Here is a 21,898-nt window from a genome sequence, read left to right on the forward strand (position 1 = left end):
TTTTCGGACTGTTCTTATGTCATAAAATATTGGAGTTAGAATATTTTATTTTAAAATAAACTACTATTAATGTTTGATTTAGATCTTTAATTTAATTTAAATGATATATACCCTGATTTAACTTGAATTTTTTATTTGTTTTATTTTTCATGGATTATTTATCCATAAACAAACCCCACTTCGCATTGTTTAAGAGAATTTAAATATTATTTTGAAATTATCAAAAAATGTAAAAACAAAAAAGCAATACCATAAAACTATTTGACAAATTGAAAATCTCAATATTTGTTAGGTTTATGTACTATTGTTTGTATATTTCTGCTTTTGCATTTGTTTTAAAGTTCATAATAATAATAAACAATATACTAGATGGATTTATGTTTCTAGAACCGTACCGCAATTAAGAATCGATTCACGTTTAGATGGAGTAGTTGGCTGTTTTGGCTGCCAGAGCCAATTCACCTTTAAACAGAACATGTAAGGTCCTTGGACTATAAAGAGTAACGTTAGGCTCCTTTTAGTCCATTATTGGGCTAAGCCAATAATAATAATAATAATAGCAGGGCATTCTGATTCATAGCCACAACGACAAGCTATTTGATGAAGTGAATCACAGAATGTACACTATCAATAAATAAACTAGTTTTGACACTGACAGTGTACATAGCAGGAAATCTCAATGTAGTTACTTAACGTTACTCAATGACCAACGTTACACGGTGAATGATGACTTTAGCTAAACCAGCTAAAAAAAAAATCTATTTGTATCTTTCTCTTGAATTGATTTAAAACTGGCCTTTGGTAGATAGCATTGTGTTCATCACCCACGGCGTAGAATACATTTGATAACATTTGTATATATATTTTTTTCACCTTCATTTAACTAGGTTGGCTAGTTGAGAACAAGTTCTCATTTGCAACTGTGACCTGGCCAAGATAAAGCAAAGCAATTCGACACATACAACAACACAGAGTTACACATGGAATAAACAAAACATACAATCAATAATACAGTAGAACAAAAGAAAACAAAAAGTCTATGTACAGTGAGTGCAAATGAGGTAAGTTAAGGAAATAAATAGGCCATGGTGGCGAAGTAATTACAATATAGCAATTAAACACTGGAATGGTAGATGTGCAGAAGATGAATGTGCAAGTAGAGATACTGGGGTGCAAAGGAGAAAGATAAATAAATACATAAATACAGTATGGGGATGAGGTAGTTGGATGGGACTATTTACAGATGAGCTAAGCACAGGTGCAGTGATCAGTGAGCTCGAACAGACTTGTACTGTGTATAATCATTAAATAAATAACATCTAGTTCCCATATCCAAGGTTTTGTGGTCCGTGTAGATTTGAAAGTCGTCCCTGAAAACACACCGGCTGCTATTTTCAGTTCCACTTGGTTTTTTTGTTTGTTTGTTTGTTTGTTGTTGCGCATGCTCAGTGGTACTGTAGCGCCTGTGTATGTGTGTGCGTCTCAGGAACCAGTTCAGGGTCTGTCGTTGCTAAACTACTTTAGCTACCCGCCGTTTCTCTCGTCTTCAACGACACACGGAGGTAGCCGAGCTCCTCCACTATAAGCTCAAATCATGGTGAACGTAAAGAAACGGAAAGGTCGAGTCGTTATCGACTCGGACTCTGAAGACAGCGCCAGCGACGATAATTTAGACCAGGTGAGTTTTTGCACCTTCAATCTTGGATTGTTAATTTGTTTTCCTGCTACCTATAAGCATGCAGTGATGTGTTTTGACAACTGGATAAAGAACAGTGTGAGAGGGTTAGCATGTTAGCACGTTAGCACGTTAGCATGTTAGCACGTTAGCATGTTAGCACGCTGTGTCTTGAGTTTTGGAGGAAAACACCGCGCCGTAAAGGCCTGAAGTTTTTTTTTTACAGGCGTTATTTCAATCCCAGTATAATATCACGTGGAAACATTCATCTAAACGAATTTAAAAATCATTTACTCATTAAATAAATACACTGACCTGCGGATTTATAACATTTCTATATCGTGCAAGACGTACTGGGCGCTGCTAAAGTTATATATATATTTTGGTGTTGATCAAAACAGTTAGCTAGTTAGCTTGACCATAAGCTAAAGTTAGCTTCGGAGGAATGTGTTACTTACTTTACACACCATGTTGTGCTATTAAAAACACGCCAGTCGTAGATTTAACATCACGTAAACTTGCCGTAGTGAAGTTGCTAACTAGTTAGTTATCTTTGCTAGCTTGGTGTTTTAAGTCGTTAATACCAGTTAGTTAGCAGCTAATTAGTGTCATAATGCTGCTGTTGGTAGTTAACATGTCGGGCCTGTTGGTTAACATCAACAAACATGGCTACTATGAAACAAACAGAGAGATGTATTAGTCAGTGATGTCTCATTTAGTTATTTACACAGCACCACATTGAAATAGTTAAGTTGCACAACTATAAAATGAAAGACGACAACAATGGAAGTGAGTGACAAACTATGAATCACTGACTACTACAGTACCTTAATGTTTTCTATCATGCTGAAACCACTGTAAATATGCTGTAAAGGTGATTGTCAGTCAACTGAAATGTTACTTTTACACATCCGCTGTCCAAACCATGCAGCATTCATCCTGTAAAAATCTATTCATATTAACTATTGATCTATGTTGTTACAAGATGTCAGTTGCTCCACCATTGTGCCTTTTTCTTTTTTTGGTGTTCAGAATATCAAATAATATCTATATCGTAACATAATATGTGCTCCTCAACTTTGGCCTCTGTTTCCCCCATCACTGTAAGTTCACTCTCGTGTGCTTTAAACTCACCTTTGTTTTTTGTCTCTCTCACTCTGTGGCCCCCAGGAGCTCCTGTCTCTGGCCACCAAGAGGAAGAGGGTGGACTCCGATGACCAGCAGGACGACCAGCAGGATGACCAGCCAGTCAGCAAGCCTGCAGCCTCATCAGACTCCGAGACATCAGACAGTGATGATGAAGTATGTCACAGTAACGTCCTCTCTCCATATTGTTTTATCTTCTTAGGGCTGTTTTCCCGGACTAAGAAGCATACCCAATGTAGGGTCACCTTTGAAATAACTTCTTAATCCCAGACTAGGCTTAATCTGTGTACAGGACATCAGCCCTTACGGTAGTGGCATGAAAGAGACACAGTATTTGTTAACACACTGTCATACCGTCCTTTTGATGCTTCACATGATAATGTTCTGTTTTCTGTTTGTCTTTGTGTGTGTGTTGTTTTCACGTAGTGGACCGCCGGTGGTCCTAAAGTCAAGAAGAAGGTCAAGCCAGGGAAACCGACGGCAACCGAGAAGAAGAAAGAGGCAGCGAAGAAGAAGGCACATAAAGCTGCGTCGTCCGGGAGTTCTGGGGGAGACAGTTCAGCTGACAGCTCCGCCCCCGAGGAGGGTACGTTTACATGTTTTTTTTTTGCAGCCCGATTCTACACCCTTTCTTACGACGTGTGAACTTGCATACGCCCTCTCGTGGATTTAATAGTGGAAACTCCCTCCAGCAGGGCGGCAGGGTAGCCTAGTGGTTAGAGCGTTGGGCCAAAAGGTTGCTAGTTCGAATCCCCGAGCTGACGACAAGGTAAAAATCTGTTGTTTTGCCCCAGAACAAGGCACTTAACCCACTGTTCCTAGGCCGTCATTGTAAATAAGAATTTGTTCGTAACGGACTTGCCTGGTTAAATAAAGGTAAATAAATAAACATGCTTACAACAATCACATTTTTTTTTTTACGTCCATGGTGTGTGGAGTGTGCAAGTCCACACTTCAGGAGATAACCCAAGAGAGTGGCTGTCAGTGGTTCCACTAACAACAGTAAGTTCTCTGAAGGTCCGGGCTCATTCTGGAATCCTCTGTCCTTGGCTCCTTCTCAAAACATATTGGAGAGGATGATCCGAGGGGAGAGATCTTCCATCTCCTCCTACAATATGGTTGAGAAGGAGGTGAGAACATAGGATGCAAGGAATCATATAAAGACAAATTGAGACAGAGCCCACGAGAGTGGGTTTAATTGCTGCTTTTGGTTAATGTGACCAACAATTGTTTTGACTCTTGTATCGAAAGGTGCCTTAACACAGACAAAATATGTTGCTAATATGTTGCTATAGAGACTGCTCTGCCTCCAGCTCAGACTCCTCGCGTGGCCGTGGAGGACCTGATGGGAGACGAGGAGGACAGGGCCGGCTGGAGCAGATGACCGAGAAGGAGAGGGAGCAGGAGCTCTTCAACAGGATAGAGAAGAGAGAGGTGCTCATAAGAATAGATGCAGGAGAGTCTGTCTGGAAAAGAGCTAGGGGTGTGTTCATCTCTGTCTTTATGCCGTCTGTCTGTCTGGAGCCACAACAATGCTAACGCCATATAATGTTCTCTGTCTGTCCCACCAGGCTAGGGGATGTGTGTCTGACCATCAGAGTACAGAGCAACAGCTCTGCTGGAGCCATCCAGCTCAGACTCTGGAGCCATCAGAGTACAGAGGACGATGTCTTCTGGGCCATCAGGTACAGAGCTACGGAGAGGACCTGATGGAGCCATCAGAGTACAGAGGAGGACAGGGCTCTGGAGCCATGGAGCAGATGACCTGTCTGGAGCCATCAGGAGAGGGGGTGTGTTCAGCAGGAGCTCTGTCAACAGGATAGAGAAGAGTTCAGCAGGAGAGTGCTCAAGAGGAGCTAGGGGGTGTGTTCACCAGGAGAGTTGTTACTGTCTGGAAGAATAGGATACAGAGCTAGGAGAGTTGTTACTGTCTGGAGCCATCAGAGTACAGAGCTAGGGGGTGTGTTCAGCAGGAGAGTTGTTACTGTCTGGAGCCATCAGAGTACAGAGCTAGGGGGTGTGTTCAGCAGGAGAGTTGTTACTGTCTGTCTGGAGCCATCAGAGTACAGAGCTAGGGGGTGTGTTCAGCAGGAGAGTTGTTACTGTCTGGAGCCATCAGAGTACAGAGCTAGGGGGTGTGTTCAGCAGGAGAGTTGTTACTGTCTGGAGCCATCAGAGTACAGAGCTAGGGGGTGTGTTCAGCAGGTGAGTTGTTACTGTCTGTCTGGAGCCATCAGAGTACAGAGCTAGGGGGTGTGTTCAGCAGGAGAGTTGTTACTGTCTGTCTGGAGCCATCAGAGTACAGAGCTAGGGGGTGTGTTCAGCAGGAGAGTTGTTACTGTCTGTCTGGAGCCATCAGAGTACAGAGCTAGGGGGTGTGTTCAGCAGGAGAGTTGTTACTGTCTGTCTGGAGCCATCAGAGTACAGAGCTAGGGGGTGTGTTCAGCAGGAGAGTTGTTACTGTCTGGAGCCATCAGAGTACAGAGCTAGGGGGTGTGTTCACCAGGAGAGTTGTTACTGTCTGTCTGGAGCCATCAGAGTACAGAGCTAGGGGGTGTGTTCAGCAGGTGAGTTGTTACTGTCTGTCTGGAGCCATCAGAGTACAGAGACTTGTTGGCTTGTGAACATTATTCTAGTTATTTTGTTCATATAAAGAATCTCCAAGAAAAGTTAATGAATAGCACACCCAAGATATAGAGTTTTACATCCCTGTGGCTGTTATACTTGATCAGTAGACCAGTTGATTTTTGTTCAACTGTTTTTAGGTGATCGAAATGAATATCCTGGGATTATTACTATGTAACTCATCATGGAACACCGTTCGCCTGACCCGGTCAATCTTTCTGTACAGATTTGAAATTAAAAAGAAGCTGAAAACAGCGAAGAAGAAGGAGAAAGAGGAGAAGAAAAAGAACCACGAGGAAGAACAGAAGAAGAAGAGGGAGAGATCGTCCAGTGGCCATCATGAAGACAGAACTCATCAGGACCAGCAAGTGGTGAGTTCATCCTCTGATCCCAAACCTCGTCTTATGAAAAAAAAACAACGCGCCATTTTGTGTTTTCCATAGTCCTTAACCGGTACGCTGTGCCTGCGTTCTCCTATAAGGTTATGTCCCACAACAAGGAGAGGAGGACTAAACGGGATGAGAAGCTGGATAAAAAGTCTCAGGCCATGGAGGAACTGAAAGCGGAGAGAGAGAAGAAGAAAACGAGGACAGGTCTGTTTGGCTGTGTAGTGTTTGTCCTCGCATTTCCATTGTCGTCAAGCGATTACATTTACATTTAAGTCATTTAGCAGACGCTCCTATCCAGAGCGACTTACAAATTGGTGCATTCACCTATGTAGTCAATAGTTTGCATTTATGCACTGGGTCAACGGGAGGAAGTGAAACGGGGAGGTGTTATCTGTATTTTTCCAATAAGAAACGTTACAGACCTTCGATCTCTGTTGGGAGAACAGAATACGTGTTTGTGAAATGTACTTTAAATAAAGTTTGATTTGCCTGCTAAATGACAACAAAACACCAATGGATTTGGACAGCGGAGCTCCTGGCGAAACGGCTGCCCCTGAAAACCAGCGAGGTTTACTCGGACGATGAGGAGGAGGAAGAGGAGGAGGACGACGACAAATCATCCGTAAAGAGCGATCGCAGTTCACACTCTTCATCTTATTCCGAAGACGAAGAGTGAGTATCTTTCTATCTATCCTCTGCAGATAATGATAGACATGAGGGTTTAATTGATAGTACTACTGTGTGTGTCAGCTGTAGATCGACAGATAATGGTTTAATTGATAGTACTACTGTGTCTCAGCTGTAGATCGACAGATAATGGTTTAATTGATAGTACTACTGTGTCTCAGCTGTAGATCGACAGATAATGGTTTAATTGATAGTACTACTGTGTCTCAGCTGTAGATAGACAGATAATGGTTTAATTGATAGTACTACTTACTGTATGTCAGCTGTAGATAGACATAGACAGATAATGGTTTAATTGATAGTACTACTGTGTCTCAGCTGTAGATAGACAGGTAATGGTTTAATTGATAGACAGGTAATGGTTTAATTGATAGACAGGTAATGGTTTAATTGATAGACAGATAATGGTTTAATTGATAATGGTTTAATTGATAGACAGATAATGGTTGAATTGATAGTACTACTGTGTCTCAGCTGTAGATAGTTGTTCAGTGTCAGGTAACGTTTTGATCATAGCTCTATATGACAGTTGGTTCCATTCGTTCTTGTAAGTTGTTTTTCTTGAGTTAAGAAAACACTTTTTTATTTATTTTTTTTAACCAACAATTGAACACCTCTCTGCATGACCTCCGTTTCCTGTCTTGTGGCGTTCCAGGAAAGAGGAGACGCCACCAAAGTCGCAACCCGTGTCGCTACCAGACGAACTGAACCGCGTCCGTCTGTCCCGCCACAAACTGGAGCGCTGGTGTCACATGCCGTTCTTCCAGAAGACCGTCAGCGGCTGCTTCGTACGGATCGGCATCGGGAGCAGTAGTAGCAAACCAGTTTACAGGGTAACCAGATCCGTTTAATTGGGGCAGTTTCCTGGACCCAGATTAAGATTGAACTTTATAAAAATAAATGGTGAATCTCCATTGAAAGTGACTCGGGTTTACTCTGTCTGAGGGAAACCAGCCTGAATCAGTCTTCCTATTTAACTTTGGAGATTGTTCCTTGGCCAAACCTTTTTGTACATCGTTTCAGTTAGCTATGTTCAATAATGAGTATTTCTTGTAATTCCCTGTGACAAGGTGGCTGAAATAGTTGACGTGGTAGAGACGGCTAAAGTGTACCAGTTGGGAACAACCCGGACCAACAAAGGACTACAGTTACGGTAAAACTACTCAGCTCTTACCTGCTACTACTCCGTTTCTCTCCTCTTCTCTCTGTTTCTCTCCTCTTCTCTCTGTTTCTCTCCTCCTCTTGTCTGTTTCTCTCCTCCTCTTGTCTGTTTCTCTCCTCCTCTTGTCTGTTTCTCTCCTCCTCTTGTCTGTTTCTCTCCTCCTCTTGTCTGTTTCTCTCCTCCTCTTGTCTGTTCTCTCCTCCTCTTGTCTGTTTCTCTCCTCCTCTTGTCTGTTTCTCTCCTCCTCTTGTCTGTTTCTCTCCTCCTCTTGTCTGTTTCTCTCCTCCTCTTGTCTGTTTCTCTCCTCCTCTTGTCTGTTTCTCTCCTCCTCTTGTCTGCTTCTCTCCTCCTCTTGTCTGCTTCTCTCCTCCTCTTGTCTGCTTCTCTCTTCTCTCTCTTCTCTGTTTCTCTCTGCTTCTCCCTCTTGTCTGTTTCTCTCCTCCTCTTGTCTGTTTCTCTCCTCTGCCTCTTCTCTGTCTGTGTTTCTCTGTGCTCTGTTTCTTTCCTCCTCTTGTCTGTTTCTGACTCCTCTTGTCTGGAGTTTGTGTCTCCTCCTCTTGTCTGTTTCTCTGGAGGAGCATGCTCTTGTCTGTTTCTCTCCTCCTGATTGTCTGTTTCTCTCCTCCTCTGTCTGTTTCTCTCAAACTCCTCTTGTCTGTTTCTCTCCTCCTCTTGTCTGGTTTCTAGTTCCTCTGGTTAGTCTGGATTTAGATGGCTGGTTTGTCTGTTTCTCTTAGGTGGCTCTTAGTCTGTTTCTGGCTGGGTGGCTCTTGTCTGTTGGATGGCTAGTTAGGTGGCTAGTTGTCTGTTGGGTGGCTAGTTAGGTGGCTAGTTGGTGGCTGTTGGATGGCTCTTGGATGGCTCTTGTGGCTGTTGGATGGCTAGTTGGATGGCTAGTTGGATGGCTAGTTGGATGGCTCTTGGATGGCTTCTTGGATGGCTAGTTGTCTGGCTAGTTAGATGGCTCTTGTGGCTGGTTAGATGCCTCCTTTGGTGGCTGGTTAGATGGCTAGTTGTGGCTGGATGGCTCTTAGGTGGCTAGTTGGATGGCTAGTTAGGTGGCTAGTTGGGTCCTCTGCCTGCTTCTCTGTGGCTACTTAATGTTTCTCTGTGCTCTGTTGGATGGCTCCTTAGCCATGGATGGCTGACACCCGATGGCTAGTTGGATGGCTGTTGGATGGCTTTGTGGCTAATCAGGAGTTCACAGAAAACTAGAGTTGGATGAAGTGGAAAGATGGCTGGTGAGTTAGATGGCTGGATGGCTAGTTAGATGGCTGGATGGCTAGTTAGATGGCTGGATGGCTAGAGATTGAGGAAGTGCCAGTGGGAGCGTGGCTGATTGGATGAGCCTATTAGATGGCTTTAACTCCACCACCTGGTAGATGGCAAGACTTCAAACTAGTTAGACCAGTTGAATTAGATGGCTAGTTAGATGGCTAATTAGTGGCTGGATCTAAGGTGGCTAGTTAGATGGCTGGTTAGTTAGTGGATAGTTAGATGGCTGGATGGCTAGTTAGTGGCTGGTTGGTTAGATGGCTAGTTAGGAGGCTAGTTAGGTGGCTAGTTAGGAGGCTAGTTAGGTGGCTAGTTAGGTGGCTAGTTATGGCTAGTTAGATGGCTAGTTGGATGGCTAGTTAGGTGGCTAGTTAGATGGCTAGTTAGATGGCTAGTTAGATGGCTAGTTAGATGGCTAGTTAGGTGGCTAGTTAGATGGCTAGTTAGATGGCTAGTTAGGTGGCTAGTTAGGTGGCTAGTTAGATGGCTAGTTAGATGGCTAGTTAGATGGCTAGTTAGATGGCTAGTTGGATGGCTAGTTGGATGGCTAGTTAGGTGGCTAGTTGGATGGCTAGTTAGATGGCTGGGATGGCTAGTTAGATGGCTGGTGGCTAGTTAGATGGCTGGATGGCTAGTTAGGTGGCTAGTTGGATGGCTAGTTAGATGGCTAGTTAGATGGCTAGTTAGATGGCTAGTTAGATGGCTAGTTAGATGGCTAGTTAGATGGCTGGATGGCTAGTTGGATGGCTAGTTAGATGGCTGGTTAGATGGCTAGTTAGATGGCTGGATGGCTAGTTAGGTGGCTAGTTAGATGGCTGGATGGCTAGTTAGGTGGCTAGTTAGATGGCTAGTTAGATGGCTAGTTAGATGGCTAGTTAGATGGCTGGTTAGATGGCTGGTTAGATGGCTAGTTAGATGGCTAGTTAGATGGCTGGTTAGATGGCTGGTTAGATGGCTGGATGGCTAGTTAGGTGGCTGGTTAGATGGCTAGTTAGATGGCTAGTTAGATGGCTGGTTAGATGGCTGGTTAGATGGCTGGTTAGATGGCTGGTTAGGTGGCTGGTTAGGTGGCTGGTTAGATGGCTGGTTAGATGGCTGGATGGCTAGTTAGCTGGCTGGTTAGGTGGCTGGATGGCTAGTTAGATGGCTAGTTAGTTAGATGGCTAGTTAGGGCTGGATGGCTAGTTAGATGGCTAGTTGGGCTGGCTAGTTAGATGGCTAGTTGGGTGGCTAGTTGGGTGGCTAGTTGGGATGGCTGGCTAGTTGGGTGGCTAGTTAGATGGCTAGTTAGATGGCTGGATGGCTAGTTAGTTGAGGCTATTAGATGCTTAGGTTAGATGGCTGGGTGGCTAGTTAGGTGGCTAGTTAGATGGCTGGATGGCTAGTTAGATGGCTGGATGGCTAGTTAGGTGGCTAGTTAGATGGCTAGTTAGATGGCTATGTTAGTTAGATGGCTGGATGGCTAGATGTTGGATGGCTGGATGGCTAGTTAGATGGCTAGTTAGATGGCTAGGATGGCTAGTTAGATGGCTGGCTAGTTAGGTGGCTAGTTAGGTGGCTAGTTAGGTGGCTAGTTAGGTGGCTAGTTGGATGGCTAGTTAGCCTCATGGGTTATGCCATGTTATGTCAGGATTACGTCAGCCTGTCGTAGAGCAGTGTCTGTCTAGTGGAGTATTGAAGGTGTTTGATATGTCTCCTCTCTGTCTACAGATGATCATAGCCAGTATGCAGGTTCCCACTCTAGATGAGATCAATAAGAAGGAACAGGCCATCAAAGAGGCTTGTAACTACAAATTCAACGACAAAGACATCGAGGACGTAAGTAGTACGACATGACCAAAAGTATGTGGACACCCGCTCGTCCAACATCTCATTCCAAAAATCATGGGCATTAATATGGAGTTGGGCCCCCGCTTTACTGCTATCACAGCCTCTATTCTTCTGGGAAGGCTTTCCACTAGATGGGGGGCTTGCCTCCATTCAGCCACAGGCATTAGTGAGGTCGGGCACTGATGTTGGGGCGATGAGGCAAATTCACCCCAAAGTTGTTCGATAGGGTTGAGGTCAGGGCTCTGTGCAGGCCAGTCAAGTTCTTCCACACCGATGTCCACAAACCATTTCTGTGTGGACCTCGCTTTTGAAAACGGGGGCATTGTCATGTTGAAACAGGAAGGGGCCATCCCCAAACTGTTGCCACAAAGTTGGAAGCACAGAATCGTCTGGAATGTCATTATATGCTGTAGTGTTAAGATTTCCCTTCAGTGGAACTAAGGGGCCTGAACCATGAAAAACAGCCCCAGACCATTATTACTCCTCCACCAAACTTTACAGTTGGCACTGTGCATTGGGGCAGGTAGCGTTCTCCCGGCCAAACCCAGATTTGTCCATCAGACTGCCAGAATTTGAAGTGTGGTTCATCACTCCAGAGAACGCGTTTCCACTGCTCCAGAGTCCAATGACGGTGAGCTTTACACCACTCCAGCCGACGCTTGGCATTGCGCATGGTGATCTTAGGCTTGTGTTCTCGGCTGCTTGAACATGGAAACCCATTTCATGAACCTACCGACGAAACCAGTTATTGTGCTGACGTTGCTTCCAGAGGCAGTTTGGAACTCGGTAGCGAGTGTTGCAACCGAGGACAGACACACTTTGATGTACTTCAGCACTTGTGTTCCAAGCTCCAACAGTGCAGTAGTGTCTAGAAATTCACAGCAATACACACACATCTAAAGTAAAAGAATGGAATGAAGAAATATATGAATATTAGATCGAGCAATGTCAGAGTGGCATTGGCTAAAATACAGTATATAGAGATGAGTAAAGCAAAATATGTAAACATTATCAAAGGGACCGGTGTTCCATTGTCAAAGGGACCGGTGTTCCATTGTCAAAGGGACCGGTGTTCCATTGTCAAAGGGACCGGTGTTCCATTGTCAAAGGGACCGGTGTTCCATTGTCAAAGGGACCGGTGTTCCATTGTCAAAGGGACCGGTGTTCCATTGTCAAAGGGACCGGTGTTCCATTGTCAAAGGGACCGGTGTTCCATTGTCAAAGGGACCGGTGTTCCATTGTCAAAGGGACCGGTGTTCCATTGTCAAAGGGACCGGTGTTCCATTGTCAAAGGGACCGGTGTTCCATTGTCAAAGGGACCGGTGTTCCATTGTCAAAGGGACCGGTGTTCCATTGTCAAAGGGACCGGTGTTCCATTGTCAAAGGGACCGGTGTTCCATTGTCAAAGGGACCGGTGTTCCATTGTCAAAGGGACCGGTGTTCCATTGTCAAAGGGACCGGTGTTCCATTGTCAAAGGGACCGGTGTTCCATTGTCAAAGGGGACCGGTGTTCCATTATCAAAGGGACCGGTGTTCCATTATCAAAGGGACCGGTGTTCCATTATCAAAGGGACCGGTGTTCCATTATCAAAGGGACCGGTGTTCCATTATCAAAGGGACCGGTGTTCCATTATCAAAGGGACCGGTGTTCCATTATCAAAGGGACCGGTGTTCCATTATCAAAGGGACCGGTGTTCCATTATCAAAGGGACCGGTGTTCCATTATCAAAGGGACCGGTGTTCCATTATCAAAGGGACCCGTGTTCCATTATCAAAGGGACCCGTGTTCCATTATCAAAGGGACCCGTGTTCCATGTCTATGTTCCATTGGTCAAAACCGGGGACCGGTGTTCCATTGTCAACGGTGCAGGGGACCGGTGTTCCATGTCTATGTATTTTGGGTGGCAGCCTCTACGGTGCAGGGTTGAGTAACCGGGTGGTGCAGCCTCTACGGTGCAGGGTTGAGTAACCGGGTGGTAGCTTGCTAGTGATGCCTATTTAACAATCTGATAGCCTTGAGATGTTTTTGTTTCACCCAGTCTCTTGGTCCCTGCTTTGATGCACCTGTACTGACCTCGTCTTCTGGGTGATAGCGGTCTGAACAGGCAGTGGCTCGGGTGGTTGATGTCCTTTGATTTTTTTTTTGGCCTTCCTGTGACATCGGGTGGTGTAGGTGTCTTGGAGGGCAGGCAGTGTGCCCCCGGTGATGCGTTGTGCAGACCACACTACCCTCTGGAGAGCCCTGCAGTTGCGGGCGGTGCAGTTGCCGTACCAGCCGGTGATACAGCCCGACAGGACGCTCTCAATTGAGCATCTGTAAAAGTTTTTATTTATTTATATATTTCACCTTTATTTAACCAGGTGGCCAGTTGAGAACAAGTTCTCATTTACATTTGCGACCTGGCCAAGATAAAGCAAAGCAGTTCGACAGATACAACGACACAGAGTTACACATGGAGTAAAACAAACATACAGTATAAACAAGTCTATATACAATGTGAGCAAATGGTAAAGGCAAAAAAGGCCATGGTGGCAAAGTAAATACAATATAGCAAGTAAAACACTGGAATGGTAGTTTTGCAATGGAAGAATGTGCAAAGTAGAAAATAATGGGGTGCAAAGGAGCTAAATAAATAAATAAAATAAATCCAGTAGGGAGAGAGGTAGTTGTTTGGGCTAAATTATAGATGGGCTATGTACAGGTGCAGTAATCTGTGAGCTGCTCTGACAGCTGGTGCTTAAAGCTAGTGAGGGAGATAAGTGTTTCCAGTTTCAGATATTTTTGTAGTTCGTTCCAGTCATTGGCAGCAGAGAACTGGAAGGAGAGGCGGCCAAAGGAAGAATTGGTTTTGGGGGTGACTAGAGAGATATACCTGCTGGAGCGTGTGCTACAGGTGGGAGATGCTATGGTGAGGGTTTGTGTTTGTGAGGGTCTTAGGGGACAAGCCACGTTTCTTCAGCCTCCTGAGGTTGAAGAGGCGCAACACCACACTGTCTGTGTGGGTGAACCATTTCAGATTGTCTGTGATGTTTATGCCGAGGAACTTAAAACGTTTCACCCTCTCTACTGCGATCCCATCGGTGTGGTTAGGGAGGTGCTCCCTCTGCTGTCTCCCGAAGTCCACGATCAGCTCCTTCGTTTTGTTGACGTTGAGGTAGAGGTTATTGTCCTGGCACCTCTCTGCCAGGGCCTCACCTCCTCTCTGCCAGGGCCTCACCTCCTCTCTGCCAGGGCCTCACCTCCTCTCTGCCAGGGCCCTCACCTCCTCTCTGCCAGGGCCCTCACCTCCTCTCTGCCAGGGCCCTCACCTCCTCTCTGCCAGGGCCCTCACCCTCTGCCAGGGCCCTCACCCTCCTCTCTGCCAGGGCCCTCACCCTCCTCTCTGCCAGGGCCCTCACCCTCCTCTCTGCCAGGGCCCTCACCCTCCTCTCTGCCAGGGCCCTCACCCTCCTCTCTGCCAGGGCCCTCACCCTCCTCTCTGCCAGGGCCCTCACCCTCCTCTCTGCCAGGGCCCTCACCCTCCTCTCTGCCAGGGCCCTCACCCTCCTCCCTGTAGGCTGCTCCCCTCACCACACTTAGAAATCCTCACTTAGAAGTCTAAGATGTATCAAAGAATATTCTATCCAGCTCAGGGCTCCAGCTATGATCAAACTTGTTGGTTACAGCAGAGACGTTCTGTCCCCTCCTGGACCGAGATCCACGCTGCCTAAATTGTTTTATGGGTCAAAAAAAATATCATAATTTTATTTACAAATGTTAATTTGTGGGTAATCCGGTAATACCATATGCCCCGGTATGGTACGGAAACTACATGATGGAATAACGATCTGGAGACTGCCCAACCCTTAGTGTATAATGTTGAATTTCAACCCAGATGTGATTTAGTTGTTGATTTGTCTATTCACAGATTGTAAAAGAGAAAGACAGGTTCCGAAAGGCGCCTTCCAACTACGCCATGAAGAAAACATCACTACTCAAAGATAAGGTAGATTGACACACTTTTCTTAACCCAGGAAGTTTGTTTTTCATTAGCTGTGTACTACTGTGTACTTTTTATAGTTGTGTGGACTGCTGTGTGTACTACTGTGTACGACTGTGTGTACTGCTGTGTGTACTGCTGTGTGTACTGCTGTGTGTACTGCTGTGTGTACTGCTGTGTGTACTGCTGCGTGTACTGCTGTGTGTACTGCTGCGTGTACTGCTGTGTGTACTACTGTGTACTGCTGTGTGTACTACTGTGTGTACTGCTGTGTGTACTGCTGTGTGTACTGCTGTGTGTACTGCTGCGTGTACTGCTGTGTGTACTACTGTGTACTGCTGTGTGTACTACTGTGTGTACTGCTGTGTGTACTACTGTGTGTACTGCTATTTACTGTGTGTGGTCCTCCCCTTCCTCCTCTGAGGAGCCCCCACTGGTATACACACATGTTATAATGTGTGTTCTCACCTCCAGGCCATGGCAGAGGAGAGTGGAGAAGGAGACCGAGCCAAAGAGATCCAGGACCAGCTGAATGAGTTGGAGGAGAGGGCCGAGCATCTGGACAGACAGAGGACCAAAAACATCTCTGCCATCAGGTGAGACCATCGCCTGTCTTCCCCCATCGCCTGTCTTCCCCCATCGCCTGTCTTCCCCCATCGCCTGTCTTCCCCCATCGCCTGTCTTCCCCCATCGCCTGTCTTCCCCCATCGCCTGTCTTCCCCCATCGCCTGTCTTCCCCCCCGCCTGTCTTCCCCCATCGCCTGTCTTCCCCCATCGCCTGTCTTCCCCCCATCGCCTGTCTTCCCCCCATCGCCTGTCTTCCCCCATCGCCTGTCTTCCCCCATCGCCTGTCTTCCCCCATCGCCTGTCTTCCCCCATCGCCTGTCTTCCCCCCATCGCCTGTCTTCCCCCCATCGCCTGTCTTCCCCCATCGCCTGTCTTCCCCCCCCCATCGCCTGTCTTCCCCCCGCCCCCTGTCTTCCCGCCCCTGTCTTCCGTCCCCTCCCGCCCGCCCCCTGTCTTCCGTCCCCCCAGTCCGTCTCTCTCTCTCTCCCCTTCTTTCTTGCTCTCACCCTCTCTCTATCTCTTTTTGCATCTCTCTCGGTCTATCTCTCTGTTTATATAACCCTCTCTGCCTGTCCATCTGTTTTCTCCAGCTACATCAACCAGAGGAATCGGAGCTGGAACATCGTGGAGTCTGAGAAAGCCCTAGTGGTAAGTATCCGTACTACAGCTGTAGTGTCTTAATTTGATCACTGTTACGCAGCAGGAAATTCAAATGAGTGTGATTCACTGAACTTGCAGTTCTCTTTCTTGTCATTAGATCTGAACTACTGTAGCCTATCAATTTTTTTTAATTTCTCGTTTAAAAAAAAAATATTTATTTTGTATATATATATTTTTTAATACTATTTCTGTCAGGCTGAAGGACAGAATGCCAAGATGCAGATGGACCCGTTTACTAGACGGCAGTGCAAACCAACCATGGTGTCTAACGTAAGTCTCAGATCCTCTCTCTCAATTCAACTCAAAGGGCTTTATCTCTATCTTTATCTCTATCTTTATCTGGCCCCCTCTCCTCCTCTCTCTCTCTAGCTGGCCCCCTCTCCTCCTCTATCTCTAGCTGGCCCCCTCTCATCCTCTCTCTCTAGCTGGCCCCCTCTCCTCCTCTCTCTCCAGCTGGCCCCCTCTCCTCCTCTCTCTCTAGCTGGCCCCCTCTCCTCCTCTCTCTCTAGCTGGCCCCCTCTCCTCCTCTCTCTCTAGCTGGCCCCCTCTCCTCCTCTCTCTCCAGCTGGCCCCCTCTCCTCCTCTCTCTCCAGCTGGCCCCCTCTCCTCCTCTCTCTCCAGCTGGCCCCCTCTCCTCCTCTCTCTCCAGCTGGCCCCCTCTCCTCCTCTCTCTCCAGCTGGTCCCCTCTCCCCCTCTCTCTCTAGCTGGTCCCCTCTCCCCTCTCTCTAGCTGGCCCCCTGGCCCCCTCTCCTCCTCTCTCTCTAGCTGGCCCCCTCTCCTCTCTCTCCAACTGGCCCCCTCTCCTCCTCTCTCTCTAGCTGGCCCCCTCTCCTCCTCTCTCTCCAGCTGGTCCCCTCTCCTCCTCTCTCTCTAGCTGGGAAACATGTGTTAACATTGCCAAAGCAAGTGAAATAGATAACGAACAAGAGTGAAATGAACAGTAAACATTACACTCACAAAAGTTACAAAATAATAGAGACATTTGTCAAATGTTATATAATTGTCTCTGTACCGTTTGGTAACGATGTGCAAATAGTTAAAGTACAAAAGGGAATATAAATAAGCATAAATATGGGTTGTATTTACAATGGTGTTTGTTCTTCACTGGTTGCCCTTTTCTTGTGGCAACAGGTCACAAATCTTGCTGCTGTGATGTCACACTGTGGAATTTCACCCAGTAGATATGGGAGTTTATCAACATTTGGTTTGTTTTCAAATTCTTTATGGGTCTGTGTGATCTGAGGGAAATATGTCTCTCTAATATGGTCATACTTTGGGTAGGAGGTTATGAAGTGCAGCTCAGTTTCCACCTCATTTTGTGGGCAGTGTGCACATAGCCTGTCTTCTCTTGAGAGCCATGTCTGCCTACGGCGGCCTTTCTCAATAGCAAGGCTATGCTCACTGAGTCTGTACATAGTCAAAGCTTTCCTTAAGTTTGGGTCAGTCACAGTAGTCAGGTATTCTGCCACTGTGTACTCTCTGTGTAGGGCCAAATATCATTCTAGTTTGCTCTGCTTTTTAAATTCTTTCTATTGTGTCAAGTAATTATCTTTTAGTTTTCTCATGATTTGGTTGGATCTTATTGTGCTGTTGTCCTGGGGCTCTGTGGGGTCTGTTTTAAATTAAAAATATATATATATTTTTTACCTTTATTTAACTAGGCAAGTCAGTTAAGAACATATTCTTATTTTCAATGACGGCCTGGGAACAGCAGGTTAACTGCCTGTTCAGGGGCAGAACGGCAGATTTGTACCTTGGCAGCTCGGGGGTTTGAACTCGCAACCTTCCGGTTACTAGTCCAACGCTCTGCCGTTTGAACAGAGCCCCAGGACCAGCTTGCTTAGGGGACTCTTCTCCAGGTTCATCTCTCTGTAGGTGATGGCTTTGTTATGGAAGGTTTGGGAATCGCTTCCTTTTAGGTGGTTGTAGAATTTAGTGTCTCTTTTCTGGATTTTGATAATCGGCAGGTATCGGCCTAGTTTTGTGCTCCATGCATTATTTGGTGTTTTACGTAGTACGCAGAGGATATTTTTGAAGAATTCGGCGTGCAGAGTCTCTACTTCCTGTTTGTCCCGTTTTGCGAATTCTTGGTTGGTGAACAGGCACCTGTGGAACAATTCATGAACAGGCACCTGTGGAACGGTCGTTAAGACACTAACAGCTTACAGACGGTAGGCAATTAAGGTCACAGGTATTGAAACTAAAGAGGCCTTTCTACTGACTCAAAATACCAAAATAAAGATGCCCAGGGTCCCTGCTCATCTGCGTGAACGGGCCTTAGGCAAGCTGCAAGGAGGCATGAGTGCTGCAGATGTGGCCAGGGCAATAAATTGCCATGTCCGTACTGTGAGACGCCTAAGACAGAGCCACAGGGAGACAGGACGGACAGCTGATCATCCTCCCAATGCCAGACCACGTGTAACAACACCTGCACAGGATCGGTACATCCAAACACCACACCTGTAGGACAGGTAGAGGATGGCAACAACAACTGTCCGAGTTACACCAGGAACATACATTCCCTCCATCAGTGCTCAGACTGTCCGCAATAGGCTGAGAGAGGCTGGACTTAGGGCTTGTAGGCCTGTTGTAAGGCAGGTCCTCACCAGACATCACCGGCAACAACGTCGCCTATGGGCACAATCCCACTGTCGCTGGACCAGACAGGACTGGCAAAAAGTGCTCTTCACTGACGAGTCTCAACAGGGGTGATGGTCGGACTCGCGTTTATCGTCAAAGGAATGAGCGTTACACCGAGGCCTGTTCTCTGGAGTGGGATCGATTTGGGATCGATTTGGAGGTGGAGGGTCCGTCATGTTCTGGGGCGGTGTGTCACAGCATCATCGGACTGAGCTTGTTGTCATCGCAGGCAATCTCAACAGCATGATCATTACACAGGTGCACCTTCTGCTGTGGACAATAAAAGGACACTCCCTAAAATGTGCAGTTCTGTCACACAACTCAATCACACAGATGTCTCAAATTTTGAGGTAGCGTGCAATTGTCATGCTGACTGCAGGAATGTCCACCAGAGCTGTTGCCAGAGAATTGAATGTTCATTTCTCAACCATAAGCCGCTCAACCAACGTCATTTTAGAGAATTTGGCGTTAAAAATAAAAACATTGCAGCTTGCAGGTAGAAAATATCCTGATTTTTAATTTAAAAAAATTAAATCCTATAAATCACATTGGCCTATTATTAACTTGTGTTTTTAATTTTTTTAAATGTAATTAGGGAAGTCTGTTAAGAACAAATTCTTACTTACATTGACGGCCAAACCCGGACGACTCTGGGCCAATTGTGTGTAGCCCTATGGGCCGGTTGTGATACAGCCTGGAATCGAACCAGGGCCTGTAGTGACGCCTCTAGCACTGAGATGCAGTGCCTTAGACCGCTGCGCCACTCGTGAGCTTAAAGCATCAGCCAAGCTCAATTTATATTGTTATACATTTAAAAGGTGAGTGGGGGGGGTGGTAGGTAGCCAACCTCAGCAGTAAGGGCTACAAAGTCAGTCCCAGAGCCAGGGTGAGGGTTTGAATGCTGAGATGATAAAGTATCCACGAGCAACTTTAAGCGTTTTTTTTACACGTATTAAAATTCTGAATAACTTGCCTGTCTGCAGTACTTGCCTGTCTGCAGTATTGACGGTTTGTGTTTTGGCAGGCCAGAGACCCTTCAGTCCATGCAGCTATCCTCCAACACCTCAATGAGAAGTACGGAGAAGGGTCAGGCAAAGAGATGGACTTGGAGTTTGAGATGGGCAGGGGAGCAGGACAGGCTGCTCTCAAAGTCATCGACCCGACGAAGAACACCAGCGACCTGTCAGAGGACCTCTTTAAAGTCCACGACTTTGACGTCAAGATTGACCTACAGGTTCCCAACGCAGGTGAGACGGACAGTTTCAAATGTCTACGTAATAAAGTGGTGGGTTCGATCCCTGCCTCCAGGAGGATCAGGGTTTTAACCCCCTAGGTACAGATCAGGGTTCAGAACCAGTTTGTTCCGCAGGATAATTTTTGTTCAAACTGGCATGGCCACACCGCAAATAAACTTTATCTACCGGTCTGGTTAACAAGTCCTGTAATTTTTAGGGATACTCACTGAGGGCGGGGCTGATAAGGCAGGGTGTCACGGAACCAACCCGGTTGATTCTGAGAATTCAGCACAGTTATGTCCATTGAGATGAATTTGAGATTTCTTCGTAAAGGGTCCACGGCATGTTTCTACTGTACAGAACACTGTTCAACAGTCCCTAGGATGAAATACAAAGCCTGTAGGTTCTAAAGATGCCTTGAGTAAAATACATACACTCCATGTTACTGCAAATACACATTATACCCCCTTTGTATAAATAAAGGACACATAATTTAAAAAAATATATTTTTTATCACAGTATGCTTCCAAGTTATAACATGTCACGAGTCCTTATATATATATATATATATATCACTGCTGCAATTGCTGTTACTTTACCTTCTTCTTAAAAGGAATTACATAGCCTAACACACAGCCTATTGGCCAAAAGCCGGCTATGACCAGCTAATGGATCAGCTTCCCCTCACCAAGTCCTAACCGTAACCACTTGTGAGGGAAATGCTAAACTCACTCAAGGTCAGCGTCTAGGGGAACCTACACCTGTAACGACAGGATGTGTCAGACTAATGCTGTTCCTCTGGTGTGTTTCAGAAGCCAAGTCTCTGTCAGTGAGCGCCAACACCCTGGCAGTGAAGGACGGTGCTCCACGTAGGTCTCTCAACCTGGAGGACTACAAGAAGAGGAGGGGTTTGATCTAAAGAACTACAGGAAGTAGACGAGGGGCTTCAACGACTGATCAAATGGCCTAAAACCTCAGTCAGTCAGAACCACCTGCATGTTGGTTGGCCATTCGCCCCAGGGCACCAGTGTGTGTTTGAGGGAAGAGAGAGAGAGTGAGTGTGTGTGTGAGGTGTGTGTGTGTGAGAGAGTTGTGTGACCGTATGCTTGAGTGTGTGTGAGAGAGGCTGTCCATCTTAAAACAATAGGAAATAATAATTAAGAGAAGACAACTTTTTGTTTTTTTTCCCCTCGAAGGTTTTCTCTTAGAAAACAGTTCACCTTTACTTTTTTTTTCTCTCGTTATTATGTGGTAAAAATTGTACTTGGAATTGTGTTATTTTTCTTTTGTAATTTCTAAGTTTTTATAAATAAATCTAACGTTGGTTCTCCCTCATACGGATCTGAAGTTCACTCTTTTGGTGTCCAGTTCTTTTGCAAGGGCATAGTGGTTGTCGATTCTTACTATGGCCAACTCTGTCTTGTAAGACTTAGATTGACATGATTTGAAGTTATTGGGACTGTCAACATTTATTGGGGTACAATCTTGATTCCCCCCCCCCTCTGTTTCAGACACGGACTGTATTTTCTTCGTACATGATTTAGGTTTTCCCCTGACCTAAGAGGTTGAGGGCAGTACCACGTTCTCCAGCTGACCCGTTCTCTTTCTCAGACAGCAGGGCCGGCTCGTTATCTGCCTGGCTACTGGACAGCACTTTGTAAAGTCTACAAAAAAAAGATTTAAAAATTAATTTACATGGATCACAGAATTGTTTATTTTCTTTTTGGTACCCTTAACTCTCTCTCTTTTCCCCGGAGCAGATTCTAAGTGTTATCGATCCTTAAACAGTTCCTGTATTGATGTGGCATGCCATGGAAATAATTCCCATTTGCAGTGCGGCAGAATAAAGAGAGAGACTGTTTCGTAACATCTGTGTTCTCTTTGTGTGTTGTCTTTCCCTCCCCATTACCAGTGGTTGAGATACCTTTGAGTGTTGGCACTATCCCCATGAGTGATTTTTTTAATTTATTTCATTTATTTATTTATTTTACAGATAACTATCCTGTTATTCACAAAAGGTTCTGTC

The 21,898-nt window shown here is 45.8% G+C and overlaps 1 protein-coding gene across 1 annotated transcript; it reads left to right on the top strand.

Annotated features, from left to right (window-relative positions):
* The first annotated feature begins 1,365 nt into the window (after nucleotides 1-1,365).
* On the top strand, nucleotides 1,366-21,207 carry LOC118369027 (RNA polymerase-associated protein RTF1 homolog). The gene is given in 20 exon segments (XM_052496210.1): nucleotides 1,366-1,678; nucleotides 2,846-2,977; nucleotides 3,248-3,411; nucleotides 3,795-3,827; nucleotides 3,915-3,951; nucleotides 4,140-4,185; nucleotides 4,188-4,267; nucleotides 5,671-5,814; nucleotides 5,928-6,039; nucleotides 6,363-6,507; nucleotides 7,178-7,355; nucleotides 7,593-7,698; nucleotides 8,847-8,929; nucleotides 10,670-10,777; nucleotides 14,698-14,775; nucleotides 15,244-15,365; nucleotides 15,927-15,984; nucleotides 16,192-16,266; nucleotides 19,662-19,884; nucleotides 20,685-21,207. Coding segments are annotated over 20 exon segments (2,115 nt in total). The 5' UTR covers nucleotides 1,366-1,594; the 3' UTR covers nucleotides 20,792-21,207.
* The last annotated feature ends 691 nt before the right edge of the window (nucleotides 21,208-21,898 follow it).

Source organism: Oncorhynchus keta, chromosome 35 (assembly GCF_023373465.1).
Source record: "Oncorhynchus keta strain PuntledgeMale-10-30-2019 chromosome 35, Oket_V2, whole genome shotgun sequence".
Lineage (NCBI taxonomy): Eukaryota > Metazoa > Chordata > Actinopteri > Salmoniformes > Salmonidae > Oncorhynchus > Oncorhynchus keta.